The sequence below is a fragment of the Crocuta crocuta genome, unplaced genomic scaffold (genome assembly GCF_008692635.1).
Source record: "Crocuta crocuta isolate KB4526 unplaced genomic scaffold, BGI_CrCroc_1.0 scaffold317, whole genome shotgun sequence".
In the NCBI taxonomy this organism is placed as follows: domain Eukaryota; kingdom Metazoa; phylum Chordata; class Mammalia; order Carnivora; family Hyaenidae; genus Crocuta; species Crocuta crocuta.
Window position 1 is genome coordinate 521,604 of NW_027530984.1, and position 25,188 is coordinate 546,791.

General features: G+C 36.9%; 2 protein-coding genes across 4 annotated transcripts in view; one reads left to right on the top strand and one right to left on the bottom strand.

Annotated features, from left to right (window-relative positions):
* Nucleotides 1–5,929, bottom strand: part of METTL25 (methyltransferase like 25) — a 105,134-nt gene extending 99,205 nt beyond the window's left edge. The window contains exon 1 of the mRNA XM_077770192.1: nt 5,665–5,929. Coding sequence (XP_077626318.1) covers nt 5,665–5,929 — 265 coding nt within the window. The remainder of the gene's footprint in view (nt 1–5,664) is intronic.
* Nucleotides 5,930–5,933: 4 nt separating this feature from the next.
* CCDC59 (coiled-coil domain containing 59) overlaps nt 5,934–25,188 on the top strand; it is a 46,768-nt gene continuing 27,513 nt past the window's right edge. For 2 of the 3 annotated variants that reach the window (XM_077770194.1, XM_077770195.1), the window contains exons 1-3: nt 5,934–6,280; nt 7,247–7,547; nt 10,053–10,152. In XM_077770194.1, coding sequence (XP_077626320.1) covers nt 6,127–6,280; nt 7,247–7,547; nt 10,053–10,152 — 555 coding nt within the window. In that variant the 5' untranslated portion in view covers nt 5,934–6,126. Of the gene's footprint in view, nt 6,281–7,246; nt 7,548–10,052; nt 10,153–12,559; nt 13,033–25,188 lie in introns of those variants that run through there. The other variant, XM_077770193.1, reaches the window with a different exon arrangement.

Sequence of the window (25,188 nt, forward strand, 5' to 3'; positions counted from 1 at the left end):
TAAGCACCAATCATAATTGTACAACACCCATGGTTATAGTTTTGACCATTCAGTATCCGTGAGGCGTCCGTTACTTTTGGCGGGACCCAATCATGACCTTTGAGAATCCTTTGAAAATGACCAATTATAAGGTGAGCTCAAAGGGCCTACGTGGGGTTTAGGCAAGCGGTGAGTGATTGGCTAGTTTGTACAGAGTAACTACCTGCAGTTCCCAGCCCTGACTCAGACCACAGGAATGTTACACATTTCTTTTGATTGGCTAATCCAAGGGTGGTCCTGAGGGTGGCTTCAGCTGAGGCTTTTACTGGAACTGGGCTACATGCAGCCCGAGGTTGCTCTTAATGGAGGACTTAATTTCAGGCTCTTCACTTCCATCCTCCCCTTCTCATAGCCTCTTCTCCACACAGACGCCAGTTATCCCTTTGAAACATAAATCACGTATCACAACCCCCACAAAATCTTTTTTATTTTTAAAGAGAGAGCATGCAAACAGGGCAGGAGAGAGAGAAAGAATCTTAAGCAGATTCCGTGCTTGGCGAGGACCCCTGTGTGTGCTCCATCCCACAGCCCCGGGATGAGGACATAAGCAGTATGGCCTACAAAGTCCTATATAAAGTTACCCCAGGCCACTTCTAGAATCTTATCTTTTACCAGTCTCACCTGGACCATTCTTCTGTGCTTTCAACACACCCAGCATACTCCAGCTAGTACCTCTTCCTCACATGGCCTAAAACTCTCTTCCTCCATTTAGCTGCATGACGGGCTTCTCCAAGTTTCTGTTCAAATTTTATCTTGCTAGAGGAGACTTCCCTAATCACCCAATCTAAAATAGCATTTCTCTCCACCACACCATCCATCATCTTCACTTCCCCTTCCATGCTTTGCTTTTCCTTGTTGCATTGACCGCCACTTGATCTCTCTTATTTATGTTTATATATATATATATATATATATACACACACACACACACCATACATACACTGGGCTTACTATGTATCTACCATCACTTAAACATCAGCTCCATGTGGCAGGAGTTTTGTTGCATTCAATATCATAACTGTAGGGCCTAGAAAAAAAACCTAGTAGGTAGAAGGTACTCAACAAACATTAGTCAAATAAATGAGTGGGTTAACTGCCAATTTTTGTTAGGCATTATTGTATTAACTCATGTTACATTCATAGTACCCCATCAAATAGGCACTATAATTATCCTTATTATAGCTAAGGAATCAAAGTACAAAGACTTGAAGTCCAAGTTAACAAAAGTAGTAAGTGGAGGCAGTCCTGTCTGCAAAGCCCATTGCACTAGTCTACTCTGGCTGTCCTAACAAAATATAACGGACTGGGTGGCTTAAACAACAGAAATTTATTTTCTCATAGTTTTAGAAGCTGGAGGACGGAGGTGATGGCAGAGTTCGTTCCTGGGGAAACTTCTTTCCTTGGCTTTGCAGATGGGTGCATTCTGTGTCCTCATACAATTTTTCTGTGTGTGTGTCCTCCTGACGTCTCTTCCTCTTCCTGTGGGATTAAGGGCTCCACCCTTACTGACCTCATTTAATCTTAATTGCCTCCTTTTTTTAAATTTTATTATTATTTTATTTTATTTATTTTTTTTACAAATAGTTTATTGTCAAATTAGTTTCCACATAACACTCAGTGCTCATCCCCACAAGTGTCCTCCTCCATGCCCATCCCCCCTCCCCCCCTTAATTGCCTCCTAAAAGGCCCAATCTTCAAATATAGTCACAATGGGGGGTTAGGATGCTAACATATGAATCCATAACACTTGTAATTTATGTACATAAAATATAGTTATTTTCAATATCTTTCCTTTTTATTTTAGAGAATTAAAATTTTCTTCTCTATGTTTTTTTTTTTTTTCGATGGACAGAGAAGAAACTTTCAGGACTCTGACCAGGCCATAACATCACCTAGTAAGAGAAATCTACTAAAATAGCTACCCTGAGGATCTTCAGAAACAACTTGAGTCTCATAAAACACCAAATGATTGGGCCAAACATCTGCTGGTGTACTTTTACACACTGTGCACTAATTCAGTGAAGCTATGGGAATTGTGTTTATTTGTAACTCCTCATAAGAAATTAGCAGAAAACCCACTTTATGTGAGTCCCTGATGGAAATCCTTTCCAGTCTCCTTGGTGCTCCTTAAACACACCATGCATGCTCTCACATCAGGGCCTTTGCACTTCTTGTTCTGTCTGGAATGCTTTACCTCCAGATAGCTTCATGACTCATTTTTCTCCTTTCTAGGTTTCTTTCCAGGGATATCTACATGAATTCTTGCTGGAACAACCAATTTAAAATTGCAAAGAAACTTTTCTCTTGTACTTCCTCTATCTGTTCCTTCCTTCTGTGGCATTAAAAACTGTCTCTCTCCTCCCTCTACAATGCAAGCAAGATGAAGGCAGGGGTTGTTTATTTTATTTGCTATTTCCCTCCCTCCTAGAAAAGTGTGCCGCACAGTAGACACTAAGTGTTTGCTGAGAGTATGAACAAACTTCCCCAAGGTTACAGAGATAGTAAGTGGTAGAACTCAAATTTGAATCACATCTGAAACAGAAATCTAAAAATTTAACTGCTAATTTATACTGTGCTGGGAGCCGCACCGGCCTCGCTGGATGACAGTCACAGCAAGGAAATGGCAGTGTTTGCACAGCTCCTGCCATGAGAAATGAAAACTGGTATCTCTTTCTGCTACTACTGACTCATGTTGGAAATGAGCCTGCTGGTATTGACCAGGCCTCACAATATTCCGGATCAGGCCAATATTCCGGACACAGATACCTCATAAGGAAAAGCATATTCCTGTCTTTACAAAAGAGATTTTAAATGAAAGCTCTGTGGATGATTGTCAAAAGCCTCTTCCTATGGGCCTTGTAGATCATGGACAATTGAGCCTGGCCCCAAGACAAAGAGCCTAATTTAGAGTTAAGGAACAAATCGGGGCGGAACTTAAGTTAACACTTACACCTTCTTCTAACTGGTGATGTATGGCAGTCCCTTCCCTAAGGCCTACCTTCTGCAAACACCCTCCCTTACAGGTGGCTGGGATGAGGATAGATAAGGGTAGCTAAAACATAACTCAAAAGCAAAAGGCTAACACATTTAGGGCCCCCATGGTGTTCACACATTCAGCATCAAATAGGTTTCCACAAACAAACCAGTTCAAAAACATTCATCCTCTTGAGACCCAGATATAATGACTCCTAGCCTATCTATATACAACTTAACCTATATAAGCTATCCTGTTTTTCACTAAGAGCACCCTGTTATTTCTTTAGTTGTAAAATTCACTCAACCTCACTATGGGGTAATTCTGCAAGAATATCAAAAACTTGTTATCACAAAAAGCTTCCCAATGTAAAAATTCCTTTTTCTGATCTCATGTTGTTGTTGAATCTTTAAATAAAGACACCAAAACCGACAGGACAGAGATGCCAGCCTGGTGATCAGAAAGAAGCTCGGGGCTCTTTCACTCTTTCTCTCGCCGACAAACACCACACCTCACATAGTGAAAAAGAGAATGCCCATCTTTTATCTTTGTATGAACAAAAGTTAATATCCCTTACAAGCATGAATTATAAAAATTCATTCTTTTTAATAGAGCTGACCATTTGCACAAGTAAATATTTTGTATAAAAGTATGCAGGGCTAGTAGTATGCTAGGAGTCTAGTCTAGACTCCTCTGTTTTTGGATAAATTAAAAGTTGGTTGTAAGGTTTTCCCCAAAGATGGTAGTATGTTATTCCTAGCCCAAGAGAATGAGCAAGTGGTGTCACTCATTTATTCATTCATTCACTTGCCAAATAATTATTAACCACTTTAGTGACTGGGCACTGTAGTAGGGATACAGCAGTTAACAAAACAATTCTTACATTCTTAAAGGGGAAAACAACAAAAACAAAACAAAAAATAAGGAATGTAGTCATGTCATAAAAATGTTGCCTTTGGTAATAAATAGCCTTTGTAATTCACTCTTACAAAAATCAGAGTAAACTTTTATCACAGTGAAGACCTCAGATCACCCAGGTCTGAATCTCCATTGCTGCGACCCTGATAAACTACTTCAAGTAGCAATTTCACAAAGAAGGGAAAACAGAATCCATCTTGTAGGCCTGATATAAACGTTAAAAGAGATAATATTCAAAAAAACACTTAACACAATGTAAATAATAAATATCAAATAATCCTATTATTATTATTAGTATTAGTATATGCAAACAATCTAATTCTTCAATTGTGTGAAAACCTAAATGAAAGTCTTGGGCTTCATATTTAATTGCCGTTTCTTTTCTCTTTTGGGAAGCTACCATTCGTCATTCATTCATTCATTCATTCAACAAACGTACACTGAGCGTTTAAGGCATGTTACTAGGTGAGTACTGGGTATCATGCGAGCAAACTGAAGAGATGAGTAAGTTTTCAACAATAAACAGTAAGTTTAAAGAAACCAGTATTTACCAAGTCCTATTACAGGAGGACCCTCTAGTGGTACTCTGTATTTTGGAGAACACCCAGTTGAATAAAGTTCACTAATACGGGTGAGGTTGGGAAAGCGTAGTAGCCAAACAGAAGAAATTCCAGAAGGCTGATGGTGTCCTGTCATCACTAAACTTCTAAAATGTACTCACCTTAGTAGAATCTAGGTTTCTAGAAGGCAAGAAACCCCAGAGCCTACAAAAATTCATGGCACATAGTAGATACTTTAAAAACAATTTTCAATGAGCAAATCAGAGAACTCTAGATGCTGGCGAGGATGTGGAGAAACGGGCACCCTCCTGCACTGTTGGTNTCTTCACTACTATCATCCGATTCGATGTTACAATCACCCTTCTTGTACTACAGAAATGGCATTCTAACTGCCCTCTCAGCTTACGCTCCATTCTCCTGTTCTTCAGATAATTATTAAAATTATCTTTTTCAAATATAAGTCCCCAAATTGACCAAATGGTTCCAAAGGTTTCCCATCACACTTAAAATCCAGGATCTTTCTAAGGACGGGAGATCCCTGCGTGATTCGGCCCCTGCCTACCTCCCTGACCACACCTGCCATTTCTCTATGCCTGGCTCTAGCCACTCAGGCTTTTCTCCATAACTTCAACCAGTCCTGCACTTGTGTGCCTCTCGGAATCCTGCAGTTCCTGAAATCCTTTCCTGTGACCCACTGCAGGCTGGCGCCTTCTCCTACCTCTTACCACCTAAATTAAAGCAGTCTCCTCACACAATCGCTATCACATGTGTTTTTATGTTTTTTCTTGGCCGTTATCATTATTTGAAATTATCTTGATGTACTTCATTAAGGGTCGATTTATCTTCGGCCCTTTCCACGCGGAAACTAAAAGCACTGCTCGCCTCGTTTCCCTCCATTCAAAAAATTGTTTAATTACTCAAAGAAGGGCTCAGGCACGATTTCCTGTCTCTTTAAATTGGGAAATAAACACGCACCGAAGGGCGACAGAGATAACCCGGAAGGGCGTACCTGGCCCACCCCGCCACGAACCTGACCCCACTTCCGCTGCCCAGAGCGCGTGCCTTTGCCCGCCCCTCCGTACACCTGTTTCCGCTCTCCTTCCGCTAGGGAGACACTCCGGAGGGCCGGACTGTCTCTCGGCTCCCAGCTCGCCCCGCCCACCCGCCATTCACCTGATCCCATCTCGGCTTCCGCCAGGAGGCGCGCTTCGGAGGGCCGAGCTTCCGCTTCTGTCTCCGCCGCTGACCTCCTCAACACCCCCAGCACGGTCTCCGGGGGCAAGTCGACCAGTTGCTTCCACACGGACTCAGTGTAGAAGTCTACAGTATGTGCATTGGAAATGGACAGGGCTTGTCTCAGGAACTGCAGCAGCCCCTGCAGCTTGGCACGCAACGTGGACAGGTCCTGGGTCACTGGGAGAGGAAAAGAAGTCGCCATGACGCTCACCCGCCCGGGCTGTAGGTGGCGCAAACGTAGCCGCAGGGCGAGGGCTTGGTCGCAAGTAAGACAGACCGGATGAATAGATCTCCGATCTGGTCTCTAGTTGGGTGATCGATTGCTTTTGTCTCATTACGTACTTTAGCAGCGTCCGTTGTGATTTTTTTTTTCCCCCCTGGCGACTTGGTTGGTGTGCTATGGCGCCGGTAAGGCCGGCGGCTGGGTGGCCGGCAGGGAATTTGGGGTCTCGTAGCGATGGAGTTTCTCCGGTCGGATTCAGGAATAAGAATGTGAAGCAGAGGACGTGGCGATCTAATCATCCGCAGGCCTTCGTGGGAAGCGTTCGAGAGGGTACGTAAGAAGGCAGCCTTTTACAGGTTCTCAGGCCTGCAGAACCTTAGGATATGAAACCTGGGAAGAAGAAGGGCTTTAGGGAACTAGGTCCAGTCCTGCTTGGGGCAGAGGGCCATTCCTAAATCCACTGACGCCGTGGGCTTCCCATAGCTCTTGATGGGAAGCTGAGGCGGTGATTACTAACTGAATCTTTAAGCGTTTTCCTAGACTTCACCCCATTCTTGATCAGAATTGTTTTCCTTAATTTTTTTCTTCTGTGAAACTGTGAGAGCATCTATGGGTCCATTTCTGCATGTATTACGGTAAAGGATATAGAGAAAGTTGGGGCCGGAAGTGTACTGCCCCAGATCCTGGTCGATTACAAATATCCCAAAGCTTTAGAAACCGTTTTCTTTTATTGATCTTCCGGAATTTCGCTTTAGTTTGTGTTTTTATTTTGTCTTACTGTCTGCAGGTTTCCTCAAATCCCATTTGGAATGTATAAGTTATAAATTCATTTTTCTCGAAAATGCTAGCTGTACAGAGCATCATATACCATCTTCTCTCTTTTGTACTGAATTTCTTTCGAAAAATCAGTCATATAGTGTTTTTCTAAGGTAAAATAATTGATGTGGGTTTTTTCTAAAACTATTGAATACCTCGGTTAAGTGTTTTAGATGAATTAAGGAATTTATTTTGATTTGGGGTACAGTCAGTTGGAGTTATGTAACAGTAATTTTCTCTTCTTTGAGATTATTGAGTGAGCATGACTAATATTAGCCTAGTCTTTTTGCAAAGAACTAAAATACTATTCATTCCATTCCCTTAAACTTGTTTTCTTGAAATGACTTTTTAAAGCTAAACAGTGTAATTCTAGCTTCTGAACGTGATGATGTAAACGGTTTTCCATTTTAAATGAATAGATCTATTTTTCACGCAACTTACTTTCTGAGAAAGTAATTTATGACTGGTATTCTTTAATAGGACAAGGCTTTGCATTCCGAAGAAAACTGAAGATTCAGCAAAATTACAAAAAATTGCTATGGAGGGAAAAGAAGGCTCAAACCTCACTGGAATCCCAGTTCACAGATCGATACCCTGATCATCTAAAACATCTTTATTTAGCTGAAGAGGAAAGGCTCAGGAAGCAACTTAGAAAAGTTGAACAACCTTTGTCAAAAGAACAAGTTGATCACCCTTTGCCAAAAGAACAATGTAGCATCACCCAAGCTTTGTCTGAAGAACATTGTAATACTGAGCAGCCTCAATCAGCAGAGAGAATAAAGTATGTATTATTTTTTTTAAATCCTTTATTTTAGACATAAATAGTGTTTTATGAAAGAGATTATAGGATAGTTTGAGGAATTGGAATTTTTCTCATTTAAGGCATTTAGAAATCACACTGAATAATGTGAAAATATTTTCAGGAAGCTTTCTTTTTAGTGAAAGTGACTGAATTAGGCTAGTTTATGTTAATGGAAGATGTAATGAAGTTGGAACTAAAAGATCTGGGTTTTGAATTTCAGCCTCAAGTACATTTAACTTTTTTGGACCGTGGTAAACTCTTATTAGCAACACATGTTTAAAAAAAACCAACAACTATTTTGAGAGATATTATAGTATACTGGTTAACGTCAGACTCTGGAGATGGAGTTAACATATGGGTGGCTCTTCTCTGAGATAGAAATGATAATAAGAAGTCTGTAATTCAGAGCTGCCATTTATTCAACTCCAGAATGGATTATTCACACAGACGCTGTGGTACCCCTGACCCATCTCATGGTGTTGTGAAGACTGGTTTATTTATATAAGGTATTTAAAAAGGCGTGTGGTATATAAGAAGTACTACATAGGTATTAACTGCTGCTGCTACTGCTATTCTATAGATTTTTCCCCCCCAGAGGACACAGACTTGGTTGCAATTAAGAAACAAATGGCATAACTGTATAACACTTGGGTTTTATGAGAGTTAACTTTCTGTAGCATACCTTAAGTTAAAATGTGCTAAAACCTAAACCAGCACAGAACCCAGCTGTTACTTGGGACTCTTAACTTTTTAGCTCACTAAAATACTGTTCTTTAAAGTTGTTAGTATCTGGAGTGCTCACTGCCTCTCTCTTTGGAGCACCTGGCTGGCTTAGTGGAGCGTGTGAGTCTTGGTCTCAGGCTTGTCGGTTCAAGCACCATGTTGAGTGTAGAGATTGCTTAACATTGTTAACTATTTGTGGTAAAAGTAACAGGAAATAAGACTCCAGGAAAAAGTGTAATTGAAAATAGAAACAGAGACGCTAAAATTTCAATTTTGTTAGTAGGCATGTTCATCATATTATTGAATAATGGATGTATAGCTCTGGCAAATCTAGAAATGCAGGTTTTAGGCATTCTTGGTAATAATTGAGGTAAGGGGGGTTAAACCATGAGACACAGTATGAAGGTCAAAATCATATTGTAAAAATTTCTTAACTTTGAGGTTAAAGCAGGAGAAAGTTACTGAAGAAGTTAAAAAAGATGTGTCATAATTGGAGAAAGGGGAATACAGAAACAATCAAGTCAGCAGAGGACAGTTGTACAAAGTAGAGATTGGACATCTATCAAATACTGTAAAGTCCAAGAAAAACAAGGAATTTAAGAGCAAGTCTTTGGATTTATGGTTTAGGTAATCATAGGTGACTTTGAAGAGATTTTCAATAGATAGTCCATATTAACTTGGATATGACTATCTAAAGAATGGAGACTAAGAAGAGAAACACTTGGGGAAAAACCTGACGCAAGAAAGAAAAACATGATCAGGAGAGAAGAGTGTCACTAAAACTAAGGAATGAAATTTTTGAAAGTAGTGAATGGTCAATTAAAGGAGACTGAATATTGCCCATTGACTCAATCATCTTATTTGGCTACAAGGTCCTATTTGACATGGATCGTTTCATTAAAGAGAACAAATCCCAAATTGCAAGGAGTTAAGGAGTAAATGTGGGGAAAAAAGTGACTGATGTGACATCTGTAGTCTATTTTCTATTCTTTCTAGGTATTTGACTATGAAAGGACAAGGAATAAGACTGATATTTAGAAGAGTACATAAGGTCTGGTGATGAGTAATTTATGCATCTGTTCAAGAAAGGAACTGTTGACATACGTTTTAGTGTAGTTGTGAATTGGCATAGTGAAAAATTGAGACCAGGAAAAGGAAGATTATTTACTGAATCAGATAGCTTAAGAAATGAATGGAGTCTGAGCCTAAGTAGTTGAGTTAGATTAGAGTGGGACATCAGAGAGGGGAGAAGTACTTTAATATAGAACAGTTCTAAATGGGGACTAGGTTCAAAGTGTGGTCATTCATGACTGAATAGATGAAGTAGAGACAAGTTGATCAAAGCACTTTTGGATTAAAGTTTATGTACATGCAACATCTGTAATACCCTTCAATTCAAAGGTTTTTTTTCCCTACTGTCATTTCTGTCATTCTTGTGTTGTTTTCCTGTTTGTTAACATTTTAGGATCTTTCAAAGCTTTCTGAATTGTCCTGGTTGAAATATTTCTCGAAGAGTCTCTATAATCATTCATTTATAATTATTTTTTAATTATATTTTGAAAGCTGTAACTGTATTTTTAGTATGTTGTTTAGACATTTTGCTAATAAGATTGATGTCCTCTTTCTTCCAACTTCTCTTCCTTGCTCTATCTTTGCATCAGTGAGATTTTTCTATGCAAGTACTATATTTGACATACTTGTGTCGGAATTTTGGTTACATCATTTTTAATCCTTTGACTTCTATATCTTTATCTTAAAAAGCTCCATTACTATTCCAAAGAGAAAGAAAAAGAAAACCTCAAATCAAAAAGCGCAGGAAGAATATGAACAAGTACAAGCTGAGCGTGCTGCTAAGAAACAAGTAAGATCTTTTAAAATATTTAAATTTTTAAAAAAATTCTAAATGTATATGTAAAGCTGTGCTTCTTAGTGTGTGCACATAGTATGTTTTCTGTAAATTGCTGTTGAATAAATGAGTGGTTGGAGCAGAGCTGGAGAATTTTAACAGATTTCCTCGATCATTTCTGTTATCCTTGAGAAGGGACACTAGTAGGTCAAGAATAGGATCTTAAGAGATACTGCTTATAGGTTAATAATGTGAGCATCTGGGACAACATGTTTTAAGAGTATGATCCAGGAACTTGAATATTTAACAAGTGTTTCAAGAGATTTTATGTATAATAAAATTTGAGATCTACTGATATAACAAAAATACAGATTATCATAATTTTACATTAAAACAAATAAAACAGGGAGATGTTAGAATAAATATTTTTTTTCTCTAAAGAGTTGATCTTGTCTATTAAAAAGCTTCCTAGAGTAGCTTAGTATAAAGTTACCACTCTTTATTGTCATTTGGAAACCCAAAATTACAATAGTCTTTTTCAAATGAGAACAACAAAATTATCCACAGCTTCAACAGAATTGTTCCGTTTAATCTGTGGTTTGTATTTTTTGCATTAAAGCTATATTAATCTATCACTTTTGGGGCGCCTGGGTGGCTCAGTCAGTTAAGCATCCGACTTCGGCTCAGGTCATGATCTCACGGTTTGTGGGTTCGAGCTCTGTGCTGACAGCTAGCTCAGAGCCTGGAGCCTGTTTCAGATTCTGTATCTCCTTCTCTCTCTGACCCTCCCCTGTACGCTCGCTCTCGCTCTCTCTCGCTTGCTCGCTCACTCGCTCTCTCTCTCAGAAATAAATAGAACATTAAAAATTTTTTTTTTAAAAAGGATAGCACATCAATCAAAAACTACTTCAAAGATGGCACTGACAAAATTTCCATTATATCGTAGCTTTAGGATGTGTATAATTAAGAAATCTGAGGTTTACAATGTATAATTCTTCTGATTATTCTTAAGCTGAATGGTAACTAGGATGAAGCAGAGACATTTCTCAGAGGAAGTACTGGACATTTGTTTCATCGTTTGTTACATTATGCTCTTTTCTAACCAGCAACCATCTGTTATTACCTGCCACCTTTGGAAATAGTATATCAGATAAAGTAAGGATAACTATAGTATAAAACATTTAATATCTTTTAAAATTTTCTTTATATATATATTTATGTATATATATATTTATGTATGTATATATATATTTATGTATGTATATATATATATTTATGTATGGATATCAGATGTCAGGAAAAAAGCCAAAACCAATCCATGAAAAATCAAAACTAGGTACATTAGTTAAATAAGCACCCATGATAAATGGTAAGACTTCAATTTTACTTTCTTTAGAGAAATTCCATAGAGATAAACTAGCCTCTATATACCTAAATTCACAAATAGTTTCCAGATCTTTTGTGCTTATTAAAGTAAATGAAGTACTATACCATAGGAGAACATAAGTTTTAGTGCTAATCAGACTTTGAATTCACAAGATCTAGATAGGAGACTTAGCTCTACAGGGTATTTGGGATTTGGGACAAGTCATTTTCCATATCATGGAGTATCAGTTCCTCATCTGTAAGATGAAGATAGTAGCCTAGATTGAAAGTTTTATAAGAATGGAATATGCTATGATGTGAAAGCACTTTGATAATTATATTACCATATAAATACAGGCTGTGTCATTTGGGCGCTACATGTGTTACCAGGGAAATTGAGAAACAGTGCATGTATCGAATTTTTTTAAGAACTTTTGTTGAACATTCTTAAGAATATTGTGCATTTCAAGTAGTGCTTTTCAGGTTTACATATAAATTTGAATTATTTTTTTATGCTCAAATGAATTTGAGTCTTTATCCTAGCAAATCAAATGAGCATAATTCTTAATCACAATCATAATGCCTAGCCGTGTTTTGCCTAGTATGTAATCAGTAAATGTTTTCTGAATTAAATCTGTTAGATGGCAAATTAAATAGAATACTAGATATTCTGGAAGGGAAGATTTTTGTATTATATGGAGTAGGTAATCTCTAAAGTCCCTTCTAACTCTTCAGCAGATCTAATTAAATGATGAATATGAAATTTATGATGAAATGATAAATATGGAATTTATGATGAAATCATAAATATGCCTTCTTTCCTCTGCACTCTAATTTTGTAGCCAGAGAATTACAAATTTTTGATAACTTTGTGTTAGTGTGTATTAAAGCATTACAGAGTAAAGGCAGAGGGTATACTACTTCAGTGACAGGTAACACCTCTCATTTTGCAAAATCTAGATAAGGCTAAAGGTTTGCATGGTAATAGCTATTTCAACACAATGAACTATATCTACTGTTTGTTACTAATGGAAATTGCATATGTTAATAATTGTAGGAATTTGAGAAGAGAAAACGAGAGAGAGAAGAAGCCCAAAGGCTCTATAAAAAGAAGAAAATGGAAGTATTCAAAATATTGAGCAAAAAGACTAAAAAGGGTCAGCCAAACTTGAATTTACAAATGGAGTATCTTCTTAAAAAAATACAAGAAACAAATTAAAGCAGACATGTTTTTAATTAACAGTTATAATATCTTCCCTTTACTGAGTTCTTTTATATATGTACTGTATCTCCTCTAACAACTAAATTTATTAACATAAAATGGATTGCCAAGCTTCACTAAGTATAAAATGTCCAAATATTTTTATTCTTGTGAAAGAAAGTTTTCTATGTATGCTATACATAAAATATTATTTGTTTCTTATTTATTTTCCTTTGAGGTGGCCCAAAGAACTGAAAGAACTTTCTATTTGAACATGTTTAAGCATGTAATATTTTTATACCATATGAAATTCAGATGAAATAAAATGTTTTAAAAATAAAGGACCACAGCTTTCAATGAATTATTTCAATAAAATATTTAAATTTAGTAATCAACTATTATTTTTTTTAATTTTTTAAAACATTTTTGTTCATTTTTGAGAAACAGAATGGTAGCAGAGGAGTGGCAGGGAGAGAAGGAGACACAGAATCTGAAGCAAGCTCTAGGCTTGGAGCTATCAGGGCAGAGCTGGACCCATGAACCGTGAGATCATGCATGACCTGAGCCAAAGTCGGACACTTAACCAACTGAGCCACCCAGGCACCCCTCAACTATTATGTTTTAAANGATGGCACTGACAAAATTTCCATTATATCGTAGCTTTAGGATGTGTATAATTAAGAAATCTGAGGTTTACAATGTATAATTCTTCTGATTATTCTTAAGCTGAATGGTAACTAGGATGAAGCAGAGACATTTCTCAGAGGAAGTACTGGACATTTGTTTCATCGTTTGTTACATTATGCTCTTTTCTAACCAGCAACCATCTGTTATTACCTGCCACCTTTGGAAATAGTATATCAGATAAAGTAAGGATAACTATAGTATAAAACATTTAATATCTTTTAAAATTTTCTTTATATATATATTTATGTATATANCTATTATGTTTTAAAATTCAGAAACCTGGGAGCAGGCTACCCAGGTGCTGAAACGATTTTCTGCCCCCCTATACTATCATTTGGTCTTTATAAAGTAAAATTTGGTGTGAGAATTCAGTCTGCTATTTGCAAATATTCTCTTAAGTGAAAGCACACAGGTTAGTGTCAAATCTTTTGAAAGATGATGGAAACCAAGCAGTGTCACAGCAAGAATTAAGTTTTCAGCTCTGCGGGACTTTATTATGGTAGAGTGTTGTGTCTAGACATTACCAGTACTGGTACCTTTGTGAACTGAGGGAAAATGCTGGTCTGTTGCTTCTCCTACCACCTGGCAATCACTACAAAATGAGAAGGGCTATATGATAATATTTGTAAAACATTGTATAATAAAATTTCATAAATAGTAACATGCAGCCTGGTACTGCATTGAGGTTTCTGAGACCCGTGCACTCTACAGATTACCATGCATTTAAAAGTGCAGTAGGAGGGGCACCTGGGTGGCACAGTCGGCTAAGCGACCTGGTTAAGCATCCAAATTTGGCTCAGGTCCTGATCTTGCAACTCGTGAGTTGGAGTCGTGTCAGGCTCTGTGCTGACAGCTCAGAGCCTGGAACCAGCTTTAGTCTGTGTCTCCCTCTCTCTGTCCCTCTCCTGCTCACACTCTCTCGAAAATGAATAAACATTAAAAAAAAAAATGCAGTAGGAGATGCTGAGGAAACACAGTTTACCAAAGAGAAATTCTTTTATTAGATGAAAATACAGTGCTTAGAAATGTGCAGTATATTATATAGTCTTTAAAATGAGCAACTCAAAAAGACAATGTGGCAACCTTAGAAAAGAGAATACATTGTGGAACTAACATATTTCAATTAATTGCTGTATAGTGATTTCACATGTGTTTTTTCACTTCTAGACACTTTCTCAGGATGAGACCAGGGAGACGCTTTATCAGGACAGGACAAGGGAAGAGAGCTAGTCTTTTCGAAAGCTGAGTAAAAAGGAGTTGTGTGCATTTTAAAAATGCTGTTAAGCAGCTGCTATATGTGCAGGGTCTGTGTTAAGGAATTAGTCTTAAAAAAGAACTTCCTCCAAGCAATTTACAGAGCGGCAAATGCCAAATAACATCGTAAGACAAAAGTAATCTGTGATAATGAGGTACCAAAAAAAATCCAGATTTCATGCATTAAGGAACTTCTTCATGCGCTAACAGAACTTCTTACAAGGCACTGGCAAGGCTCCTACTTCAAGATTTGGATAGCATTGATGGGTTCACTAACGTCTTAACAATTTGTGATTCTGTTGTGGATGCTTCTCAGACCACATTTCGCAAAACATTGAACAAGGGCCTCAGTTTTCTGAGAAATTTTTGAAGACAGTAGGGATAGTTTCATGGCATGTGGGAAAAGCCTTTAAGGTTGAGAAGAGTTGAAGACAGCTTAAGGAAAAGACAAAGGGAAGAAAGCCAGGGATATATTTAAAAGTCTTAAAAATAGTTACATTTCTGTTATTCCGGATGGGTTCTAACAGGTATATCCTTGGTTGATGTCTTCTTCCATGTGGAGGAGACACCCTGAGCCCAGCACTAATGGTCTCTTTGCTGCTCTTTTTCTGCCCAGCGAGGTAGTGACTTACCTAATAATTTTGGGGAGAACACCTTCCCTGCCTGCACGGTGTATATATATACTCTTGATTACTATTTTTGTACTGAAACTAAAGAACAGGGCAGTATTGACGAAGAGCAGGAAAAGGAAGGGGATGGTGGCAGAACAGGGGAAGGGCCTATGTTTTAGGGGAATGTAACATCCAAAACTCCAGTTTGTGCTGCATGGGCCAGTACGCTAAATAAAGCAGGACTGAGACTTGAGTGAACACAGTATACAAGTGGAGAAGCTTTGGGTGGCCAGAGCTCGTGGTTTTCAAGCTCAGACTTTAATACATTAACAGGGAGTTTTGATCTTGGCAGTTTGTAGAGGCTTGCACTGACTGGGTCATTGATTTTTTTTGTGTGTTAGCAGTAGGCTTTTAATTGTTGCCATTTTGGCAAGATAATTTAAGCCTTAAGGCACAGAGGATTTTGATCTGAAGTTCAGGGTAGCCTCCTCTATACAACTTCGGTTATTTTAGAGGCAGACTGCAATACTGAGCCTCAAGCGGAAGTGTACAGGCATCAACAAAGAAGCAGGGTAGGAGGTGGGAGTGGTGGGAGCACTCAGGCTTCTGCAAAGGCAAGGAACGTGGGAGTGGGGCTCACTCAAAGCCTGGCCTCCTGGATAGCATCAGCTGATGCCAGCCAAGATGAGGCTCAGTGAGCTACTGGCTTTGTTGGGATTACAGGCATTGGCAAGTAGAGGCCACAGCAGGGTGCTGTCTTTTGCACCTTGACCCTGAACTACATTGAAACTCATGAACGTTAGGGACCTCATGAGAAGCTGCAGAGACAATAGAAAGCAACCGCATTTAGGATTTAATGCTAGAAAAAATACAGCTATGCTGAATATTAATGATTATATCAGTATTTGCTACTCTTAAACTTCAAGGCAGAGGACCTTGTATGCAGTACAGACTTCTCCATCCCCATAACTTATTTTACAACTGGAAGTTGGTAACTTTTGACTCCATTCACCCCCTACTACCCGCCACTTGGTTTAATATTGTTTATAGATGGATTTTGAAAATGGCAAAGACATCCACTTTTATTGTGCCTGTTGAAAATACAGACCTTAAAGCAGCTCCATTACATAATATTTGATCTTCCCAGGTGGTAGAAGTAATAGCTCTGACTGAAGCCTATACTGTTGCAAAAGACAGAAGATAAAATAGATAATGATTTTAGAATTATTTGTGACTTTGAAATGCTATGAAATCTGAAGGATTTATAACATCAAATATTTTGACAAGTGATGAGAAAGATACCGATGACTTAGTGGAAGCTATTCAAGACTCACAAACAGTGGTCGCAAAGGTAGAAGTGCATAGGCAGATCAAAAGCCAATGGCAATGCCCTCACAGAGCTACATGCTAAATGAGCAGCTTCTATCATCCCAGCCAAATGAGATGCCTCTAAGTTTACATGTCTCCTCACCAAACATTGAGATGGATCATTTTCTCAGTTTAAGCAGGCTAAGTTTGACTCACAGCATCTAGATCAGTTGGCCAACAGAGGGATGGAGCCCAGAAGTCCACTATCATCAAGGTGTTGGAAGGGCCATGTTCCCTGCAAAGGCACTAGGGAAGGAATCTGTTTCAGCTCTTTTCTAGCCCTGGTAGTACCTTGGCTTAACGCAGCATAACTCCAATCTTCACATGCTGTTCTCTGTATGGGTGTCTCTGTGTCCAAATTTTCCTATTATAAGGACACTGATTATATTGTAGTAGGATTCAACCTAGTTATGCCATTTTACCTTGATTACCTCTGTAAAGACCCTGCCTTCAACTAAGGCTGCATTCTGAGGTCCTGGGGATTAGAACTCTAATGTGTGTTTTAGGGGACATAATTCAACCCATAACCTATATCACCATGAAAATGATTTAGGTTATTGGGACACCATTTCTATTCCTTTTATGGGTTCATGTGTCAATGTGAATTTCCACTCACATAATACCTTGAACTGTGGCTAAGTCAAAAGTCTCTAAGGGCGCCTGGGTGGCTCACTCAGTTACGTGACCAGCTCTTGATTTTGGCTCAGGTCATGACCTCACAGTTGGTGAGTTTGAGCCCTGCATCGGGCTCTGTGCTGCCAGTGTGGAGTCTTCTTGGGATTCTCTGTCTCCCTCTCTCTCCATATCATATTCAGTTCTTGGTGTATTCAAAATACATGGTTGCAGGGGCATATGGGTGGTTAAATTGGTTGAGCATCCGACTCTTGGTATCAGTTCAGGTTGTAATCTCACGGTTTTGTTAGTTGGGGCTTTGTGTTGGGCTCTGTGCTGACAGTGAAGAGCCTGCTTGGGATTCTCAGACCCTCTCTTTGTTCCGCCTCACTCATGCTGCCTCTCTCCCATAATACATAAATAAACAAACAAAAAAAAAATGCATGGTTACAATTCACCNCTCTGTTCCTCCTCACTCATGCTGCCTCTCTCCCATAATACATAAATAAACAAACAAAAAAAAATGCATGGTTACAATTCACCTGTTCATTTCCTATGGCTTTAAATACAAAAATTGGTTGGGTCTCTGAGAACTTCTCTATATACAGAAAGTCTGCATGCTACCATGGGATTATCCTTATAATTCTTTATAATTACTATGGACAGGCACCAGTGATTAGTGTCTCCGATGGCCATATCCACATGAAGTTTGTGAAACCTTTCCTGTTATTCTCCGTAGAGGCCAGTTTATGTAGTCAAAATCCACACAGGTCACGGAGCCTGAGTGGAGACGGACTTCCCTCAGGAATTTGACAAAATACCTAACTTAAAATAAGTAATAGATCATAAAACATATTCCCCACAAGGAACAGTATGGCCATAGACTACCCCTCATACAATGGAAATGAGCCAATCAGGAAGGGACAACCCAGCACCCAAGGTTATCAAGCCAATAAGGGTAGGACCTGAGAAGGAACTAGGTGGAAGGGAAGGTGAGAGGGGTCAGAACCTTATAAAACAAAGACCCCTGCCTATTATCATGGCCATTCACTTTCTTTTTATTATTATTATTTTTTATTATTTCCTTTTTAATTTCTGAGAGAGAGAGGCAGTGTGAGCAGGGGATGATGGTCAGAGAGAGGGAGACACCGAATCCGAAGGAGGCTCCAGGCTCTGAGCTGTCAGCACAGAGCCAGATGCAGGGCTCGAACCCATGAACCGTGAGATCATGACCTGAGCCGAAATCGGATGCTCAACTGACTGAGCCACCTAGGCGCCCCAATGGCCATTCATTTTCGAATGTCCCTTCTCTGTAAAGAGAGCTTTTATACTGTTCTTTTAATTTTATACTTTAATAACCTTTTGCTTGCTGCTTAAAAAAATAAAAACAATAGAGAATAGTCATCACAAACACTTTCAGTGTGTGTCACTTTCACTAATGTCCAGGAGATGAAAAATAATGTAAAAATTACAGAGGAAAATAAAGTGTAATTACTGCAAGTTTCTTAAAGCTTGATTTTTTTAGTATTTCCTTCCTATATTGCATTTGTGGAACCAGAACTTATTAGTTGTTGCCTGTTAATTTATTAGGCTTAATAATTCAGCCTACTTTATTATCAGCTTTGCAGACTGTACAGAGTCCATTAGAGATAGCAAAGCCAATATTCCATTGGTCCAAAAGAGTTCATCACTGGTTGTTTCAATTTCTACTTGTGGTTGTGTTTATAGTAATGCAGTGTAATCATATAGGGCTCAGAATATTATCTCAATGGACCGGTTCTGTCACTGAATCTCTGACATACAGAGACATTCAAATAACAGTTCTATGCCAGAGTAAACCAAATTATGGCCAAACCTTCTCCTCTTGGATGAAGGAATACCCACAAGAAGAGACTGATGAATTTTGGCCTCTTGGACACACCTCATACAAAGCAGAGACAGCCTAATGCCATAATTCTAAATTGGGAAAATCACATACAAAGCAGTGGTGCTTAGATGGTATAATCCTAAAATGGGCATTATACAAATACTCCAACTGTCTCAGTGCTTAATTAACCCAGATATACCCATCTAATGGACATTACTGAGAGATCTTGTTTTCCTAATATGGGACAGAGAGAGCTCATAGTCTTGCGATTATAGAAGACTAGTCCATTTCTTCCCCCAAACTTTTTTTTAATGAGAGCCTCCTGTATTTTGTCTGCAATTATGGATATATAATTTTATTACTACATATTATATATACTATGTATATAATATTTATACAACAGAAATAGAGAAACTAGTAGAAGGAACTGGCTTGGGTTGAAAAATGTTGAGTTTGTTCAATTTATATTTGAGTAGACCTCAGATTATCTGTTCACTACCATGGAGAAAGTCAAGTGGATCTTTAATGCCATTCACTCCCTCTTGCCATCCTTAGGAAAAGTCTTTTGGAAATTCTTCTTGAGTTAATTACCATGGCAGGAGGTTTTGAAGGTTACTTTTTGTGTTTTAAATGTAGATTAAAATCTGAATTCATTAAAAAACATTAGCATATTTGTGTGACTTGTATTTAATGCTTGTATATCTAGAAAAGTAATTTGGAATTCTTTTGTTCTAATCTATGTATAATTTGGTGTGTATCAAATGTATCATCTTAAATTATAAATATTCACAATAACTGTTTCCCTTTGTAAAAAGTGGGAACCTGCTCAATTCATCCATTATGTTCTTACCCTCATATCCAAACAAATTTATTTTACCTTATTAACAAATTAATTTTAAATATCTAAGTTTTTTAAGTAAGCTGTATGGCCAACATGGATCTTGAACACAGGACCCTGAGATCAAGAGTTGCATGCTCTACCAACTAAACCAGCAAGGTGCCTCCTAAAAACCTAAGTTTTAATCAGAGAAGTTAAAATTTATACAACCCCTGTTTAGCTATTTAAAAATTTTTTGAGATGCATGCTGCATTATGAATTACCACAATTTATAATCTTCAACATTTATATATTCTTCATAGGGTATATACTCTCATTAAGTCTAAAGACNTTTATTAACAAATTAATTTTAAATATCTAAGTTTTTTAAGTTAGCTGTATGGCCAACATGGATCTTGAACTCAGGACCCTGAGATCAAGAGTTGCATGCTCTACCAACTAAACCAGCAAGGTGCCTCCTAAAAACCTAAGTTTTAATCAGAGAAGTTAAAATTTATACAACCCCTGTTTAGCTATTTAAAAATTTTTTGAGATGCATGCTGCATTATGAATTACCACAATTTATAATCTTCAACATTTATATATTCTTCATAGGGTATATACTCTCATTAAGTCTAAAGACTTATTCACATTCTTTGATTTTATAGAAATGTTTTTATATTAGTGGCCTAATAAGTGAGCCATCCACACGAATCATGATGACCCTTTGGTGTACATAGAGATTTTGGGAATAATGGAATATGTACTAGTCTAGAAAGTAGAAACCACTAATCTGGTGTGAAAGAAAAGAATTATTCTTTGCTATTAATTGAAATAGTTTAAGAGTTTGCAGTATCTCGCTGTCCCAATAATAAGTAAAGCTGGGAAACATTAATGAGTAATGTAGAGTGTGATAGGGACAAATTATGCTTGAATTATTCACTTGCACAATTACAATTAGAGTAAGGATGGAGTTTATATTTAGAGTTGTGATTACAAATTACTATTTTTTGTAACTTCCAAAAAAATTATTAAAGAATATATGAACTAGTTTAAATGTTCTATTCTACCTTGGCACACACTACAGATGACAAATTTGGAGCTTGGCTTCTGATACTGTGGGAATGGGCCAAATTACTTCAGGATTAAACACTGAAATAGTAATAAATATTACCATTAGGCCTTTCTAAAACTGGCTAAATTAACTGCACTCAGATACATTTATTTCACCTAGATTTCATGGAAACAAAATTCTAAATATAATTTATATTATTTAGATTATTACAAATATATGACAACATATTTACTTTCATTGGCAAGATATATACTTTAATGCTTTTATCATTTTCATCATTAAAAAGCATGAAAGAATGTATTTATCCACTGAAGTTACCCTATTATGGATGCATATGAGAATATATGGAGTAGATTAGAATACTTATTATTTACTCGAGTTCACACAACAATTTGGTTTCTGAGCTTAAACAAAAACTCGATTTCCTAACATTCGGCCCTAGCTGCTATGTGGATAACTCTAGAAATTCCATCTGTGAAATTTCAATCAAGACAGATGTATTTAAACCCTTTGAAAACTTTACTTGCTATGTAAATTCCACGTTGCAGACTGATGATTATATAGTCATTCACAGTGGTCATGTTTTTTTTTTCTTTTTGACAGTACATGCTGGCACAGCATTTGGCACCCTTTGGAGTAACCATAACACACACATTCAAATAAATTAACATCCGGTCTTAACTGACTCATCTGGGTTGACCAATGTGATCTCCACAGAATGCAAAGTGATTCTTTAGCTAGCAACATGAAAAGCAGTAAGCTTTCCTAGTTCCCTTCCCCATTTAAAATGTTTCTTTTTAAAAACATAAAAGCATCTAACATATCTAGAGGTGTCCATCTAACATTTCATGTTTCAGATTTTGGAATCCGTGGAAAAGAAAGGAGGGATCAGGAAAACATTGAAGGCCAATCGATTGTTTACCGGGAAATTAATCACACTCCTATTTACAAGCTGTGTGACTTCAAAATGACTTACCATCTCTTTGCCCCAGTTTATGCCATTAAAATGAACATGATAATATAAGTTCATAACATATTTTCCAAATCCTTGAGTCCAAGAGTATATCAGATTCAGAATGTTTTAAATATGTAATTCAGTGCAAACACCCTATATTTACATAACAGTCACAGCAGGGTTCAAGCAGCATATTAAAATATTAAAATTGCAGTAAAATGAATATTCAAACTAAGAGATGATTCAAGAATATAAATAGCCTCATATCAATTCAGGTCAGATTTTTGCCTATGTGAAAAACAAAACAAAACAAAACTCCAAAGTCTTCAGAGATTTTTGCTTTTTAAAATTGTAGGTAAAAAGATCATTAACCTGAAATAATGCATCCATAATAGGGTAACTTAAGTGGATAAATTCTTTCATGCTTTTTAATGACCAAAAATGATAAAAGCATTAGAGAAAAGTATATATGTTATCAATAAAAGTAAATATGTTGTCATAATTGCAATTATCTGCCGGTAATATTTAGATATTAATTATATTATATTCCACATCAGTAATATCTAATAATAATTTTTACATTGCCCAATTGAAAATCAGACCTGATTGTTTTATGTCATGGGATGTAAACCCATTCAATTACTAATGGCAATTATAGCCATTAAGAAACCATAAAAAAATTCTCAAATGATACTTCAAGAGTGCTGGAGACAGATAAAAACCTGCCAATTTTGAATTATCCATTCTTATTTCTTTATCCCTGAAAACTTTCAACACTTTTGTTAACTAAAAAAATGATATTTTAAGTATAGGATATGAATTAAAATTATCTTCTCTAAATTTAATTGCAGAGACTGAAGTAGGCTAATGCTAATATCACTTTAAAAAAGTAAAAATGTAGCAGTGCCTGTGTGGTTCAGCCAGTTGGCCATCCGACTCTTGATTTACACTTGTCATGATCCCAGGTTCTTGGAGCAGGCTTCACCCTGACCATGGAACCTGCTTGACATTCTCGCTCTCTCTCTCTCACTTCCTCTCTCCCCCATTCATGCTTTCTCTCTCTATCAAAAGATTTTTTTTTAAATGTAATTTCACCTGAAGTTCATATTCAAATGTAAATTTATAAACATCTTTTTATATCCATTTAAACTAAAACCTCACACATTTTAAACGTTTAGAACTGTTTTACCAAATGTTGAACATATTATTTTCCCTTTCATAATTACCAGATATTATCATGTGAAATATAGACTGGTATTTTGAGGCCAATTAAAATCAAACTAGTAATTTGAGGTCATAAAAGATACAAATGTTAGAGAAACAGATAGACACTGAGATTCTATTCTTCTGAAACATATATAAGAAGTATATTAATATCATTGTTATTATAATTACCAGGCACTGTACTCAAAAATTTACAAATATTATCTCATTTAATCCCAATGAACCCTATGGTTGGCTAAATATAACATGATGATGATAAAAATAGTAATAAATAAATAAAACTTTAAAAAACAAATGAATATAAAAATATGAATTCAGTACAATAGTTTTATTTATTTTTTTAAGTTTATTTATTTTGAGAGAGAGAGAGAGAGAGAGCAAGAGAGAGAGGACATGCAAGCAGAGGAAGGGCACAGAGAGTATCCCAAACACGAGACTTGATCTCAGGAACCATGAGCTCATGACTTGAGCCAAAATTCAAGAGCCTAATGCTTAACTGACTGAGCCATCCAGGCGCCCCTGTGTGAAAATTTTCAAAATTAGTGCCCCAGTTGATTCAAGTATTTCATTTCTAAATAGGAATGATATTCATTACTTACTTAATGAAAGTTTCTTTTAAGCCAGTGACTCATTTTATAATTACAAAAATGAAAACTAAAAGATATTTAAAAAATGATCATGTATTTCCAAAGAAATTCTAGTAAAGAACAGTTGTATATACTTGTCTTTTTTTTAAATTTATTTATTTATTTTGAGAAAGAGAAACAGAGAGACAGAGAGTGAGTGGGAGAGGGACAAAGAGAGAGGGAGAAGCAGAATCTGAAGCAGGCTCCAGGCTCCGAGCTGTCAGTGCAGAGCCCAACCCACGCAAGGCTTGAACTCACGGACGGTGAGATCATGACCTGAGCCGAAGTCAGACGCTCAACCCTACTTGTCTTTTCTTATCTTCAGTATCAAATGTATACACAAAAATGTTCTCTCAGCTATCTGGTGGCCAAAAAATTATGTACATTATTTAGTATTCTACTAAAGAACAAGTCGAGTAGCAGTATATTTTAAAAATATATATGTATATGAATATATTTTTATAAATATTAGAGTCAGATGAAAATACATATTTTTAAGAAAGGAAAATTATGTAGAATTATGAACTATTATTGCATTGGTATACATCTCCCCAGTATAGTATATTTCCCTTACTATATTACAAACATATTTTTACATCATTATTTGGTCTGATAAGTCAGTATTCTAATGGCTTATAGTTAAATATATTTTAATATTGAACTATCATAATCTTTTAATTAGTTGAGTTACTAGCTTTCAGGTTATGACTATCCTAAAATTAAAAACAATGTAAATGAATTTTGTATTTAAATCTTTAAAAAGTTTTTAGATAATTTTTTCTTTACAGATTTCTGTTTTGTACAAAATACCCATACAGAAATTCATACTACATTTCCTGTTAAACTAAATATTTGGCAATTTGTGACATATTAACTATAACCATAAATATATATCAAATGAATAATGCAAAGTATTCCTTGTCAAGCTTTTAAAAAAATTCTCGGGGTGCCTGGATGGCTGAGTTGGTTAAGTGTGTGACTTTAGCTCAGGTCATGATCTTATGGTTTGTGAGTTCGAGCCCTGAACTGGGAGCTCTGTGCTGACATCTCAAAGCCTGGAGCCTACTTCACATTCTGTGCCTTTGTCTCTCTCTCTTTCTCTCTCTGTCTCTCTCTCCCTCCCTCCACCACTCACCCTTTCCCTCTCTCTTTCTCTCTCTCTCTCTGTCTCTCCCTCAAAAATAAATAAATATTAACATTTTTTTAATTTTCTAGGATCACACTAAATAATCAATTTTAGTGGAAAGAAAATGTAAAAAAACAGTATTTTATATCTTTCAGTTTTAAAAAGAAAGAATATCTATTTTCACCAACCCCCTTTTTTAAAATGTTTATTTATTTTTGAGAGAGAGGGTAAACAGGGGAAGGGCAGAGAGAGAGGTGGACAGA